The 14,536-nt window shown below is 39.6% G+C and overlaps 1 protein-coding gene across 4 annotated transcripts in view; it reads left to right on the forward strand.

The window, feature by feature from the left end:
• NDUFAF5 (NADH:ubiquinone oxidoreductase complex assembly factor 5) overlaps positions 1-12,012 on the forward strand; it is a 34,435-nt gene extending 22,423 nt beyond the window's left edge. For 2 of the 4 annotated variants that reach the window (XM_054468198.2, XM_054468201.2), the window contains 4 exons: positions 1,639-1,699; positions 9,264-9,347; positions 9,676-9,758; positions 9,919-12,012. In XM_054468198.2, the coding sequence (XP_054324173.1) occupies positions 1,639-1,699; positions 9,264-9,347; positions 9,676-9,758; positions 9,919-10,011 (321 nt within the window). In that variant the 3' untranslated portion in view covers positions 10,012-12,012. Of the gene's footprint in view, positions 1-1,638; positions 1,700-7,204; positions 7,303-9,263; positions 9,348-9,675; positions 9,759-9,918 lie in introns of those variants that run through there. The other 2 variants (XR_008496212.1, XM_054468199.2) reach the window with 2 other exon arrangements.
• The last annotated feature ends 2,524 nt before the right edge of the window (positions 12,013-14,536 follow it).

A 14,536-nucleotide genomic window follows, 5' to 3' on the forward strand; every position in this document is an offset into this window, starting at 1 on the left:
AAGCAATTATGCTGCCTCAGGCTCCTGAGTAGCTGGGACTACAGGTGCCAACCACCACGCCTGGTTAATTTTTTGTATTTTTAGTAGAGATGGGGTTTCAACATGTTAGCCAGAATGGTCTCGATCTCCTGACCTCATGATCTGCCTGCCTCGGCCTGTCCCTCCTCTGACTTCTCAAACCCTGGTCCATTTCCCCAAAGATTGTTAGCTGTGTCTTAGACATCATTTCAGATCAATTTTTTTTCATAGACCCATAGAATACACTTATGTCATTTAAACTTACTTATGTAATATTACATGCACTCTTTTGCTTTTTTTTTTTTTTCCAGTCAATAACATATCTCGGAGATTTTTTTCCTACAGACATGTATCTACCTTATTTTTTGAGAACTGTACAGTATTTTATAGAATACATATTCTTTAATTTGTTTAACCAGTCTTCTATTAATGATATTTAGATTTATTTTAGGCTAGTTTCCAGCCAGGCGCCATGGCCCATGCTTGGAATCCCAGCACTTTGGGAGGCTGAGGCTGGTGGATCACGAGGTCAGGAGATCGAGACCAGCCTGGCTAACACAGTGAAAGCCCGTCTCTACTAAAAATACAAAAAAAAAATATTAGCTGGGCACGGTGGCGGGCGCCTGTAATCCCAGCTACTCGGGAGGCTGAGGCACAAGAATCACTTGAGCCCAGGAGGCAGAGGCTGCAATGAGCGGAGATCACACCACTGCACTCCAGCCTGGGCAACACAGCAAGAATCTGTCTTAAAAAAAAAAAAAAGATTTATTTTAGGCTGGTTTCCAATAAGGACAAACCCCTACTTTTAGTGCCTAACAATAAAATTTTATCACATCACAGCTGCATGCTGGTGGGACAGCCCATCTCCATCTTGTAGCTGTCCATCTGGCCCTGTGTTCTATAAGATCACCACAGCAAAAGAGATGGCCTAGAAAAGGCTGTAGCTCTTAACTGTCTTGCCCCTCCTTTCTTTGGCCAAAAGAAATATGTGTTTGAGATTGGGAAGTGTCAAGGAGCACCTGGATATTTGGAGAACATCAGTGGTCTCTGCCACTGTACCAACAGTAAAGTCTTGTATCAAGCTTCAAAAAGAAGAGGAAGTCATTACCCAATTGTTCATTTGAGAAACAAACTCCACATGTATCAGCAATGTGCTCATTTCCTAAACAAGCCTATTGGCTGCATTACTAGATGTAGAATGAAATATTTTGATTCTAGGTGCCCCATTTTAAGAAAGGTTGATATTGACACTATCCAGGGACATGTAGTCAGAACATGTAAGGATCTACAGATTTTTGTGTCCTGAAGGTTTTTCAAAGACTTGGAGGAGAGGGCGATGGTTTATAGGGTACAGAATACTCTTATTCTGTGTGGTTCCCAAGGAGAGAACTAGAACCAATAACGGAGTTTTAGGATGATTTCTCTCACAATGGAGGATATTTAATCAGCAATTAGAGACTTTCATAAATCAAACATAAGCCAGATAACATCTATGAAAATATTGTAAATATTTTTTGCTTAGCATGGGAGATTGGTCTGGGTAATCTCTGTGGCCTCTTTTTAAATCTGGAATTTTGTATCATGAATGTCAAATGAATATTTCTTTTTCTTTTTAAATAGGACACTGATGAAATTCAAGTTAACTATCCTGGAATGTTTGAATTGATGGAAGATTTACAAGGTAAGGCACTTTAAAGAATTTTTAGACTCCATTGGGAAAGGTAGGCCAAAAAAAAAAGAATTTTTAGACTCCATTTGAGAGAAACATTTTGAGAGCCAGCTCTTTGGCAGGCACTGGGCAAAGCACTAGGGATCCATTGTTGAGGAGAAAGCAGACTGTCTTCATGGAGCTTCTGATATAAAATGGAGGAGGCAGGCACCAGGCAGCTGTCACAGAGATAAGTGTTAAATTAGAATTGTGGTCAGTCCTATGAAGTAGAGGCATATAGGGCTATGGCTGTTTGTAAAAAGATGGCGGGACTTTTTTTTTGAAGGGTGCACTTGAGGATGATAGAACACATTGGTGACTTCCTTCAGCCATGCTTGGCAGCTGAGATACAGGCTCAAGAAGGAAGGTAGTTGGGTTGGTTTAGAAGTAGAGTTTTGTCAGGGGGAAATGTCCCAGTGTGGGAGACTCAAAAAGAAGTCTTATCTGAGGAAGTAGCAATTGAGCTGTGCTCTAAAAAAATGGAGATGAATTAGCTAGGTAGACAGAGTAGGCAAGTGAATCTGAGGCAAGGAGAACAGCATACGCAAAGGCCCTCCTGTGAGAATGAACATAGCAAGAACTGAAAGAAGGGCATTTTGGCTGGTGTTCAGGGAGTTAGAAGGAGAGAGTTAAGTGATGACCTTGGTGCGTCAACGTGAGTCACAGATCAAATGCAGAAGTACTTTATAGGCCTTGTTAAAATTGTTTGCCCTTATCTTAAAATGCCCCTTGAGGCATCTTAGAGAGGTAACAGTATCAGACTTGGATTTTGAAAAGAGTAGATTGGCAGATAAACTAGTCACGAGATTAATTTCAGTAAAGCTTGCTGAGAGATGATGGTAGTTTGTACTAAGGTGGTGGCAATGGAGATGAAGAGAAGCAGATTCAGCCCAGAGATGTTTAGGAGGTAAATTTTGCAGTTCCTGCTGGTGGATTGGATGTGGGCAGATGAAGGAGAAAGACATTTGAAGCTTAATTGCTGAGTTTCTAGCTCACATAGAGAGGTGGTGTCCTTCATTAATAGAGGAAACAATAGAAGAATACCAGGTGTGGGCAGGTACAGCCCTTGAGTTTACATTTGGATACATTGGGTTTGAAGTGCTTTTGAAATACCTAAGAGGTTATGTCAAGTAGGCAGTTGAGTATGTGGGTAGGTAGCTCAGAGGAAGCTACTGGCTTGGTTAAAAGGTTGGGAGTCAGTTGTGAATAGGTGGCATTCAAAGCATTTGCCTAGGATAAGAACATGGAGTGAGCAGACAAAGTGGCTTGGTACTGAGGCTTTAACAGGTGGGTAGATGATGTCTGGGCCTACAAGGAGACTGAGAAGGAGTAGCCAGCAAGGTGTTCTGGAAAAACACCAGAAAAGTGTAGAATTGCCTGAACCAAAGGAAAGAAAGAGTGTTTCAAAACAAAGGGAGCACTTAGCAGCATTAAAAGCAAACTATGAACTGAAAAGGAAGTCCACTAGATTTAGGAACAAGACGGTTATTGGGGACCCTGGTGAGAGCTCTTTTGTTGGAGTGAGGAGAGTAGAAGGCGGGGAGTAGGTTGAGGAGTAAGTGGAAAGTGAGAAACTGGAGATAGCAGATATGTGCTGTTCTTTCAAGAAGTCTGGTGGTGAAGAAGAGGTGAAGGTTGGAAAGGTTACAGGTGTCAGAAAAGAGGAGAGGAATAGAAGTTGAGATGAGGTGTTTTGTTTTTTTTTTTCTAAGACTTGAATTTATTTAACTGCTGACTAGAAGAATCTAAGTGCTTTCCTAGAAGAGGTGACTCTAGAAGAGAGAGAAAAGATAATTGATGATGACAGGTGTCTGAGAAGGTGGGAAGGGTGCAATACAAAGGCCAGTGGAGGGGTTGACCTTGCTAAGGGGAGAGGCAAAGTTATAGCAGGAAGGGAGAAGAGGTAGCACCAAAGGATGTAGGTGTTTATGTTTGAAAACAAGAAGTTCCCATCTTGTGGGTCTATCTCTTTTTGTCAGACAGGAAGTAATATATGCTAAGAATGAAAGGGTGAGAGTTTTGAGAAGTGAATGGAACCATTTGAAATAGTCATTATAGGGAATGAGAAGGTGAACTGACTATCAACGGGAGGTGGCAGCTCAGGACCAGGCACAAAAATCAGATAGTTGAGTTAGTTTGGGTTGGGGGTTTGCTAGTTAAAAATGACAAAAAGACAAAGGTAAAAGATAATTCTAGGAGTATAATTGAAATAATAGGTTAAAGAATCTTAGCTGGAAGAAAAGGGAAGTGGGAACAAGAAAGAGTGAGCTGATAAATTGGGAGGAAGAAGAGGAGCTGTGCACAGGTGATTCCAATGCGGTCAGGGAATGGTCATGGTTGATGTTCCTAAACACACTCGAGGGACAGGAGGGTATGGTCAGAAAATGAGATGTTTGATGATTTTGGAAGTAAAGCAGTTACAAGTGATAACTTGGTCTGGGATGTGTCTCAGGTATCAAGGCAGAGGTGGTGTGATGGAGTGGTTGATTAGGGATGAGATTTTAAAATCTTAACTTGCTGATTATTAACATGAAGTCACCCAGGATGGTGGCAGTACTGGGAGTGTAGAGGAAAACTCAGCCAAGTGCCAAACCTTTCGGTGAATGAGGGGAGTGACTAGCCTGATGTCAGACAGCAAGCAGGAGTTAGGAGGAGATAACAGCCTTCTGGTGTGGGGCCTCAGCAGGGTGAAGGTGTTTAATAGGGTAGGGAAGTAATCGCCTGGAAGAGGCTTCAAGGAGTAAGAAGGACACAGACTAAACTCTGAAAGAGATTGGATATGCAAAAATAAACTCTTATTACTTGAAAGGGATGCCGGAGAAGCAATTTCCTCAAAAGAGAGATTCAACTTGCCTCCTTTGTGGGAATTTGTGAGGTGGTTCTTTTACATATATAGACTAACGTCAAAAATAGTTTTGATGAATGGGGGAAGCTAGAGGGGTTAAAGGTATATTCTGTGAATCCAGAACTACACTTACCTAGGGAAGCCTTCATCTGGATCCTGAAAAATTGTAAGATGATTTAAAGAAAGAGGATTATACAAATAGGTATCTAATCTTTACTTACAGATTTATAGTCTTCTGTGAGCATTGTTGTACTTGCTTCCTTAAGTTATGAGTGAGAAAAATTAGGGCCAAAGAGAATAGTTGCCTGTCAAGTGGCAGAATCAGCTGCCAAACTCATGCTCTGCCCTGGCACTGTCTGAACTGACCGTGTTCCTTCTTGTGTTGCCCATCTGTAACAAGGTTCATTTGACCTATCTTGCAGCCTCCTCTGAGTGTGGAGGTTCTGTCACTCTGCAAACGGAAAAATGCGTAGCTGAAATCTTATCATTGTCGTCAGTTTTCATTCATTAATAGAGGGATTGGCAGCCCATAGCATGCATGGCCAAGATGACAGAGGATCAAAAATAAGTCACACACACCCCTTCCCCAGCACTACCGCAAGGCCTTACCTGATGTAATCAAGGAGCCACTTTATCCAAAGGCTTGAGAGATGATGGTGGGCTGATGATTTATCACTTGGGCTCTAATGATAAAAATATTATTCAAATACAGCATTTATTTTTGTTCTGCTGTAGAATCTGTGTTCATGATTCATTTCAAGAAAGAAAAATACTAGAAATTAGACCTATCCTTTGGAAAAGGTTACTTCCCACTGATTTTAACATATGAACAGCGCTTAACTCTGTGCTCAGTGCAATTCTCTGAGGTTTTTCTAATACCCTAATTTTACTGGTGAGCAAATTGAGGCATCGAGAAGTTAAGTATCTTGTCCATGGTCACATTGAATCTGTAGTTACAATTTGAATTCAGAGTCCTATGCTGCATATTTGATATGTATGTGGTTCTTTAAATTCAGGTTAACATGTATATTCAGTGAACTGTATTAATCTTAAAGGTACAGCTGCTTGTATTTTAACCACCATCCTGAACAAAATATTGAACATTTTCAGTCTCTCAGAAGGTAGCCTTGTGCTCCTTCCAAATTGATAACTCCCTCTTTTCCTAAAGGTTTCTTGTTTGTTTTTCAGATGGAGTCTCACTCTGTCGCCTAGGCTAGAGTGCAGTGGCACGATCTTGGCTCACTGTAACCTCTGCCTCCTGGGTTCAAGTAATTCTCCTGCTTCAGCCTCCCAAGTAGCTAGGATTACAGGCATGTGCCACCACACCTGGCTGATTTTTGTATTTTTAGTAGAGACAGGGTTTCACCGTGTTGGCCAGGCTGGTCTCGAACTCCTGACCTCAGATGATCCACCCACCTTGGCCTCCCAAAGTGCCGAGATTACAGGTGTGAGTCTCCTAAAGGTTTTAAATAGACCATATATTTTCAGGAACTATGGCCTAATACTTTCAGATGCTTTCCTAGTGCTTCTTTTTTTTAACTAACATCTGTTACAGAAATCAGATGTCTTAGTTTTTGATACATCTTATCCTTAGGAATATTAAGAAGAATTATTTACACTTATAAAATGATATTTAACAAAATAGATATAATCATTAATAGGTTGGTTTTATATATCTTCACTTAGCGTTTATTGAGCATCTACCCATGTGCCAACCACTGAGCCAATGGTGGAAATACATAGTTCCTGATCTCAGGGAGCTTATATTGTACTAGGGAAGAAGAACACAAAGATAGAGACAGACTCATACATTCAATTGTAAAATGAAATCATTTATAATAAAGTACAAGGAGAAACACAGGAGGAAAAGGCCCTAAATCTGCTTAGGGGGTCAGGAATGCTTTTGCAAAAGAGGCAGCACCTAAGCGAAAATGAGTTTGCCCGGAGAAGGAAAGGTGGGTTGAGGTTTAGGGGAGCTAACATTGCATCCACATGGAGGTAGAATAGGATATGCACATCCTTCACTCTCCTGATTAAGGAATGGTACCACAATCCAGTATTCCTTGAGTATGTAGAACGGGGAGATGATGGGAAATAAAAAGGATCAGAGGCGTCTAGATTTTTTTCAGATTAGCATTGTAATGTCTTGGAAGAATTTTGCATAGGGGAGAGAAAATGAGATAGATTTGTGTGTGTTAGAAAGCTCACCTTCCAGCATTGTTTATGAGGCATAGTTTATGAGGAAGGGAAGACTACAGCTAACATGATTAATCTGTTTTTTTTTTTTTTTTAATGAATGAGGAAACCCAGGCAGAAGTTAAGTAACTTGTCCCAAATGATATAATTAGTGAGTGGTAGAGCCAGGGTTTAAACCTAATCGAACAGCCTGATTTGTTATTCTGAAATCTTAGCCATTCTGCCCTGGAAAAAGTCAGAGGCAGATGAGATGGGAAGAAGCATAGTCAGGATGTGATGGAGGCAGGGAGACCATGGGCAACTTTCAGGTGTGCTGTTCTGCTGACTAGAAGATCATGTTACTTCCAAATTTGTTTCCGGTATTTTACATTTGTGGTATATTTTTTTTCTTAATGGTTGTGGTGCGTCTCATTTAAGCCGGTATTATTAATTCACAGAAAAAAAGTCCAGAATGTTGACCTAATTTTACAAAACAAGCTGCATATCAGCTGATGAATGCATGAGAAATTTTCAAGGCTTTCACAGTGGTCTTAAGGTAAGTTCAGTTATTTTTTTAAACAATACTCAGTATTGTTTTTAGTAAACCGTAATAAATTAGGTTTATTTTTAATAAGCAGTTGAACTTCACCTTAAAAACACTGTGAGAGTCTTAAACAGTTAACCTACTAGCCAAATTTTTCTGTTACCTCAAAGCCCAGAGTGAGTCGGAAGTCCCAAAGTTTCAGTTTTTCCCAGGTGGTCTTCAGTAGAGGTCCCCATGATGCATTGGGAGCTGTTACTCTTTTGTAGATGGCAAAACTGGAATTCGATAGAGGTTGAATGCCTTTGCCCCAGGTTATATAAGAGTTAAAACTGGGAGTGTGATCCCAAAGTCCAGATTCTTTCCACCACCCTCACACTGCTTCCGCAAGAACGGAGTTTCAGTGTGGCAGTGTGAGTGGCTTGTGAGGGAAGGTTGGAGTGCTGCGCAGTTACCCCCTGTGCTCTGCAGTAGTGATCTTGAACTTCTGTATGGCTGATGTAGGTCAGACCTTCAGAGAGTGTTATGCCTACTAATCTTAATTAGTATATCCTAATACTGATTGTTTAGAAGGCATTTTAGAATTTCTAGTGCATCACATGTTTATGTCTAAAAAATTAAATCTATTTTCTACTGGTGTTGTCTGTAACTAATGCATAATTAAGCCATAGCAGCGAGAAGTTGAGCAGAAATGAAAGCACCATACCTGAGCAACAGACTCTTCAATGTGAGACCCAGTTTACCTCTGGTCACTTGATATGGTTAAAATGTGAGCACTAGAAGCCTTTACGAAGCATCTAGTTGTTTCACTTTAAAGACCACAGATGATTGGCCCAAGGTCACCCAGCTGCTTCATGACACTTAAGAATATGATCCACCTTTTTCTTGATGATAATTAACCTACTAGTTTGTGTCTGTTGATCTTCATGAATTGGGGCTGTTATGCTTACAGGATTTTAGTAGCAGAGATTCATTATTTTAGAGAATAGTAGAAATCTTTTGAGATTGAAGAGAAGAAAAAGGTTTAGGTGCAGCTCATTTGTTGATTGTTTTTAATAAGACCATTGAAAATGTGGTAGATTGTTATTTTTAAACTGTGAAAGAATACTGATACTAGTAAGTTTATTCATTTCTTGATTTGTGAAAGTAGAAAAACAAAACTAAGAAACTAACATTTGATCATGTGTAAAGTTTAATATAGAGAATACATATGAAGGATTTTTATTTCTAAAATTCTTTTAATTTTGCAGACTGGCTTAAAATGTGCTCAAAGTAAATTTAAGTATTTGTATAAAGAAAAATCAAATATCCAACATTAATCTTAAATGAACAATAGAATAATGCTTAACCTAGCTTTTTTTCACCATCAACTTGAAGGAAGTCTAAAAATTTTAAAACATTGAGAAGTGCTTCTAAAAGAATGCACATAATTCTTTCCTAATGTGGGATTAGTAAAAAGCAGTAAAATATTGTAAATCTGAGAACACATAGTAGCTTTGGTACTATCTAATGAGTTTCAAAGCCATCTTCCAAGTTTCATAGTCATACTTGCATTATGGCTTAGGAGTGAGGCATTGTTGCACTGACCTGTCCTCCTCCAAAGAGCGGCTAAAAGCATGAGATGTGACATCCTTGGTAAAGTTCTTGCCAACTGCTGACAACTCACCTGGGGTGGCAGTCATCTGGCTTTTGCCCAGCGGGCTTACTTTAGACCATTGCTGGCAAGTAAAGCATTGTGGAGCTGCCTCCTGAAATTTCACTTGCCTGTCTTAATATTCAAAAAGTTTCAAGTAGTTTCACTTTAGAGTCACTAAGAAACCTAGTTATAATCTGAAAGTGAAATGAGATTTAGGTTTACATGACCCTTAGAGAATGAGGACAGGTATACTGTTAGATGAGATGGGATTAAGTCTGTGGTATTGAGCTGTTCAGGGTGTTTGCTGTATTATCTCAAACTACCTGTAGTGTGTTTGTAGGTATGGGTGAGAGTAACTGTTCTTGGAATAGAAAAGCCCTGCTGCATCGAGACACAATGCTGGCAGCTGCGGCGGTGTACAGAGGTAAGGGGTGACCACTCTTTCACCTGCCTCACCAAGGCACTTGTGCTGTATCATGTTGATTCCCTTCACGTTGCCAATGCATTTTCCATTCCCACTAAGGCTCCCTCAGACTTCTTGTCCTTCCTCTCAAAACACAGATCCTGTAGCTTTTTCCAGACAGCCTTTACTATTTCCTTACCCTCAGTATTAAGAATTTTTCATGTAAGGTGTTCTCAGAATCTTGCAAGTATCCTTGTACCCATTTCTTTTTGAAGAACATGACCTTTATTGAGCAGAAATTGTTTCCTACTTGCATTTTTTCGGACTTTAACCATGATTGTCTTTTTAGAAATGTACAGAAATGAAGATGGTTCAGTACCTGCCACATATCAGATCTATTACATGATAGGATGGAAATATCATGAGTCACAGGTAACATTACTAAGATGGATCACTTTTCTTAGTGGGTTCGTGTTCAGATTATTGTTTACTAACTTGGGGGAAGTGGTAATGTAAGACAGCATTAAGGGCTTTAATTGGGGCTGTGTATTATCTATCTATTTCTCATATCTTTAATCTTTATTATTTTCAGGCAAGACCAGCTGAAAGAGGCTCCGCAACTGTGTCATTTGGAGAGCTAGGAAAAATAAACAACCTTATGCCACAGGGGAATAAATCACAATAAATATTTATTCAATGTTAATGTCGTCCAGAATTTTCATCAGAGATGGATAACTTTCACATCTAAAATTATTATATTTTGAAGCAAGAAGCACTCTAAGCTATTTACTAATAGACTTTTCATATAATTAGGAAAACCTAATATCACATCTATAGTAACCATTTCAGTTTCATATTGCTTCTGTTTTCATAAGGATACTGCTGAGTGTCTTTGCAGATTCAGCCTAAAAGCAAAGAAAATATTTCCCTAAAATATTTGCAAATAATGTTCACATATGTAAATGCCTGGGAAAATAGTACTCATGCTGACCTTTTGTACCTTTTTCTCCTGCTTTGATCTTTTGTTACTTCTGTGAGAGGACCACAGCCATGAATATGAGAGGAGAAACAAGTTTGTCGGTTCTTTAGAGTTCTGGCTCGTTTAGATTGAAAACACAGACTTTTTATAATTACTATTGTAAGGTACTTAAGCCAGAATTGTATTTGTCATACTGTTTTCTTTGCCTTGAAGAGGAACAGATGAATATGCACCTTCTCCAGAGTTATGTGGTTTTAGAATTTAGAAGAGCATGTATCTTTATTAAATCCCTCCTCAACTCTTTTTTTTTAAAGCATCTGAATTTAACCTAATTTCTTTTTTATCTCCATGGTGTGGGTGGGACCACCATGGTTTTACACCCCACCCTACCTTAGGAAGAAGAAAACATTTTAAAGAATAACAGAAGTAGAATCACATGTAACAGTCTCTGCACAGTCATGATGAGTTTATTGTTAGGCTTGCCTTTGTAATTTCAGGGCTTAAGCACTGTTATCCTAATCCAAGTTCACAGTGCTGTTGTTGTCGACAAGAGTTCAAAATCATTTGGAAATAATCAAGCTTAGACAGCTTAGGATAGGTGAGAAGAACATAGAGGAAGCAAGGAGAAGGCTGAGAAGCAAGCAGGAGTGAGTGCTAAGTGTGTTGTTTCCAGTTAGCTGTTTGCTGTCTTTTCCATTTAACCAGGGCACTGCCCCAGCCTCATCTTCAGCCTTCAGTGATCTATAATAGCATTTCCTTCTGTCTCCTCTCAGTCTCTCTTCCGCCTTCTTTCCCTCCTTTACTGTATTAGCAGCAAGCTCTCCATGGGTCGGGGCTGTGTGTTAGCCTGTACATAGCACATGGTGCTTTGCACATAGTAGATAATTCAGTTACATTTTGAACTAATTATATAACAAACTTGCCCTTTGAAAGACTAAGTTATAGTTAAAAACCAAGATTTGTAGGAGAAAAAGAAATTATTGTTCCCTTCAGTTGGAAAAATCATCGATATTTGAAACTGGGATACGCTTGGTAGCTTTTTGTTTTAACACAAAGTAAACCTGTGAAGTAGAATTTGGCGTTTTGTTTTTTGGGTTTTTTTTTTTTTTAGCTTAATTTTCAGAACTTGAAGAGGGAGAACAACAACAAAAAACAAACTGGCGCATGCCTGTAGTCCCAGCTCCTTGGGAGGCTGAGGCAGGCAGGAGTTCAAGGCTGCAGTGAGCTGTCTGTGCCATGGCACTCCAACCTGGGCAAAAGAGGAGACCTTGTCTTAAGAAAAATCCACCAAAAACCCTGTGTTTTAAAGTGGAAACTGATGATGGAGGAATGGGTAAATTCCAGGGGTCTATATTTCCAAAAGGACATGTGTTTTTGTGCACTAATACTTGTTTTTGAAGAACACATCTCAAAGTGTTAAGTGGCTGTTGCTGAGGAAGGGGACTGAGGAACTGGGTGTGTCTGTGTTATTCTGTTTGAATGTCTGTCAGGGGTATAGAAACTAGGAGGGAGACTTGTACTTTTCACTTTTCAAACTTCCTGTAAAATTTGAATTTTCCAAGCAAGATATTACTTTTGCTTATTTAATGTCAACGGAATTATATGTGGATGGTGGGGTGGGGCTACGGATTACTCTACCCTGGCTATCCCAAAAAAAGCTCCATTTGTTTAAAAAAATTAAGTAAATAAAACACAGCTAATTGAGGACCCTTATTGTTTAATGTGAGTGATTGTAGTGAAAACACTTATTTTAGTGTGTACTAACACTAGTGAAATTATTTTTGTAGTTAAATCTGCTGGAAGTGTGCTATTAAGCTTTTATTGTTTGGAGCCCTCAGGAAACTGATTTTTCTGAATAACCACATTTTCCAAATGATTAAGAGCTCATGCTTTTAAGCAATGAAACTTTTTAAAAGTCTTTGTCAAAAATTTTTCATAAATGTTACGTTCTTAAATGGTATATGATGATAAATAATCATCTTTTTTGTTGTCGTCGTTTTTTTTTTTTTTTTTTTTTGAGACGGAGTCTCGCTCTGTCTCCAGGCTGGAGTACAGTGGCGCAATCTCGGCTCACTGTAGCCTCCGCTTCCTGGGTTCAAGCGATTCTCCCTGCCTCAGCTTCCTGAGTAGCTGGGATTACAGGCGCACGCCACCACGCTGGCTAATTTTTGTATTTTTAGTAGAGACGGGGTTTCACCATGTTGGCCAGGATGGTCTTGATCTCTTGACCTCATGATCCGCCCACCTCGGCTTCCCAAAGTGCGGAGATTACAGGCGTGAGCCACCATGCCTAGCCAATAACCATTTCTTGATAACCCCACAGATACTATCATAAACTCAAGTTGTCTATGTTGCTTGTTCCCAGACTGGCCCCAAGAATGCTGTGGTTGGTTTTGTGTCTTTTCCAGCACTTTTCTTATTTGCTGTCAGTTGTCAATCTCAACACCTTGACCAAAATGAACTTTCTTGAGTCATTTCTTCTCTGTTTAGCTATAAGATTAGAATTCATACTGAAAGATTTCTAAGACTTGTGTATTAAGGTAGGAAAGAGGAACTAGGTTCTGGGAGAAACTCTCCTTTGGAATAAAATGCATGAGTTTTATTGGTTCCTTTAACAGGTCTTCACTGAGTTTCATGTGCCAGGCATCCACCTGTTCTCTGCTTTTGTAGTTGTCAGTCTGACAGGGCTCTAGTATGTGCGCACTGTGACACCTGTTGGCTGCCAGGAGACTGTTTGGTTTATTTCCTGGTTCTTAGCAATGTTCCAGGTTGTTGGCCTGGAGAATTCCAAAGGTAAATATGAAAATGTTTATCTATGAAAGAGTTTTTGCTTTATAGGAAGAATTTGTAGGATTTATTGAGATGTAAGCTACCTATATACATCAAGTATGTGATATGATTGTAAAAGATTACAGAAGTGTGTAAGTCATGAAGTACCTGTGAGGGAAGTTTATATATTTTTTCAAACTCTTTTGGTACCATTTTCACCCACTAGGTGGAAGCAATTACAGTATGACCTGCATTAAAGACGTGTACAGTTTTTTTGGCCGGGTGCAGTGGCTCACACCTGTGATCTCAACACTTTGGGAAGCTGAGGCGGGAGGATTGCTTGAGCCCAGGAGTTTGAGACCAGCTTGGGCAACGTGATGAAACCCTGTCTCTACAAATAAGAAAAAAAATTAGCCAGGCATGGTGGCACAAGCCTGTGGTCCCAGCTACTCAGAAGGCTGAGGTGGGAGTGTTGATGGAGCCCAGGAGGTCAAGGCTGCAGCAAGCTGTCGCACCACTGCACTCCAGCCTGGGCAACAGCAAGACCCTCCTCTCAGAAAAAAAAAAAAAAAAAAGTACAGTTTTTGTATTGATTATGTATTCCTTAAGTAGGAGTGGAATAAAAGTATTTTACCATGGATTAGCTTCTGTGAAGGAAAGAAGTGAATATTAGTAGATATTTGGAAAAAAGAAAGATAGTTGATGCAGTGATTATTATTCTGTTCCTTTGTAAGTTACCATTAGCCTCTCTTGCTTAAGAAATATTTTGAGCTTTTTTGAGGAGGGGTTGTGGTTAATGATGTGAAATTAATCTTCAGGAAATTTATCATAAGCAGACTTGCCTTTTCAGATATTGGTATATTTTAATTCTCTACCTGAATACATGACAGATACTTTACCATGATGGTTTAAAAAACATTAATTTGAAAATATTAGAAGGTGGGGTGAACACTGGTAAGTTACTGTTAACAAGGAAATAATGCTTTGCCATCTGTGGTGGTTTTAAAATCTATCCACAAATTTTTGATATGCTTCTCTTTAAGACAGGACACTTCATTCCCCTCTAAGAACAGGCTGAGTTTAGTGATTCCCTTCCAACAAATAGATGGTGTGTCACTTCTGAGACTAGGTAATAAAAGGCATTGCATCCTCCTTACTCTCTCTTGGATCATTCACTCTAGGGAAAGCCAGCAGCCATATTGTAAGGCCACTCAACTCCATGGAGAAGACCTAGAAGTGAGGAGCAGAGGCCTCCAGCCAAAAGCCATGTGAGGGAGCCGTCTTGGAAGCAATTCTCCAGGCCCAAACTTCAGATGACTGTGGTCCCAGCCAATGCATTGACCACAACTTCATGAGAGACCCTGAGCCAGAACCACCTAGCTAAGCCACTCTCAAATATCTACAGAAACTGAGATGATAAATGTTTGTGGTTTAAGCAACTGTGTTTTAGAGTAATTTGTTA

The sequence above is a fragment of the Pongo pygmaeus genome, chromosome 21 (genome assembly GCF_028885625.2).
Source record: "Pongo pygmaeus isolate AG05252 chromosome 21, NHGRI_mPonPyg2-v2.0_pri, whole genome shotgun sequence".
Classification (NCBI taxonomy): Eukaryota; Metazoa; Chordata; class Mammalia; order Primates; family Hominidae; genus Pongo; species Pongo pygmaeus.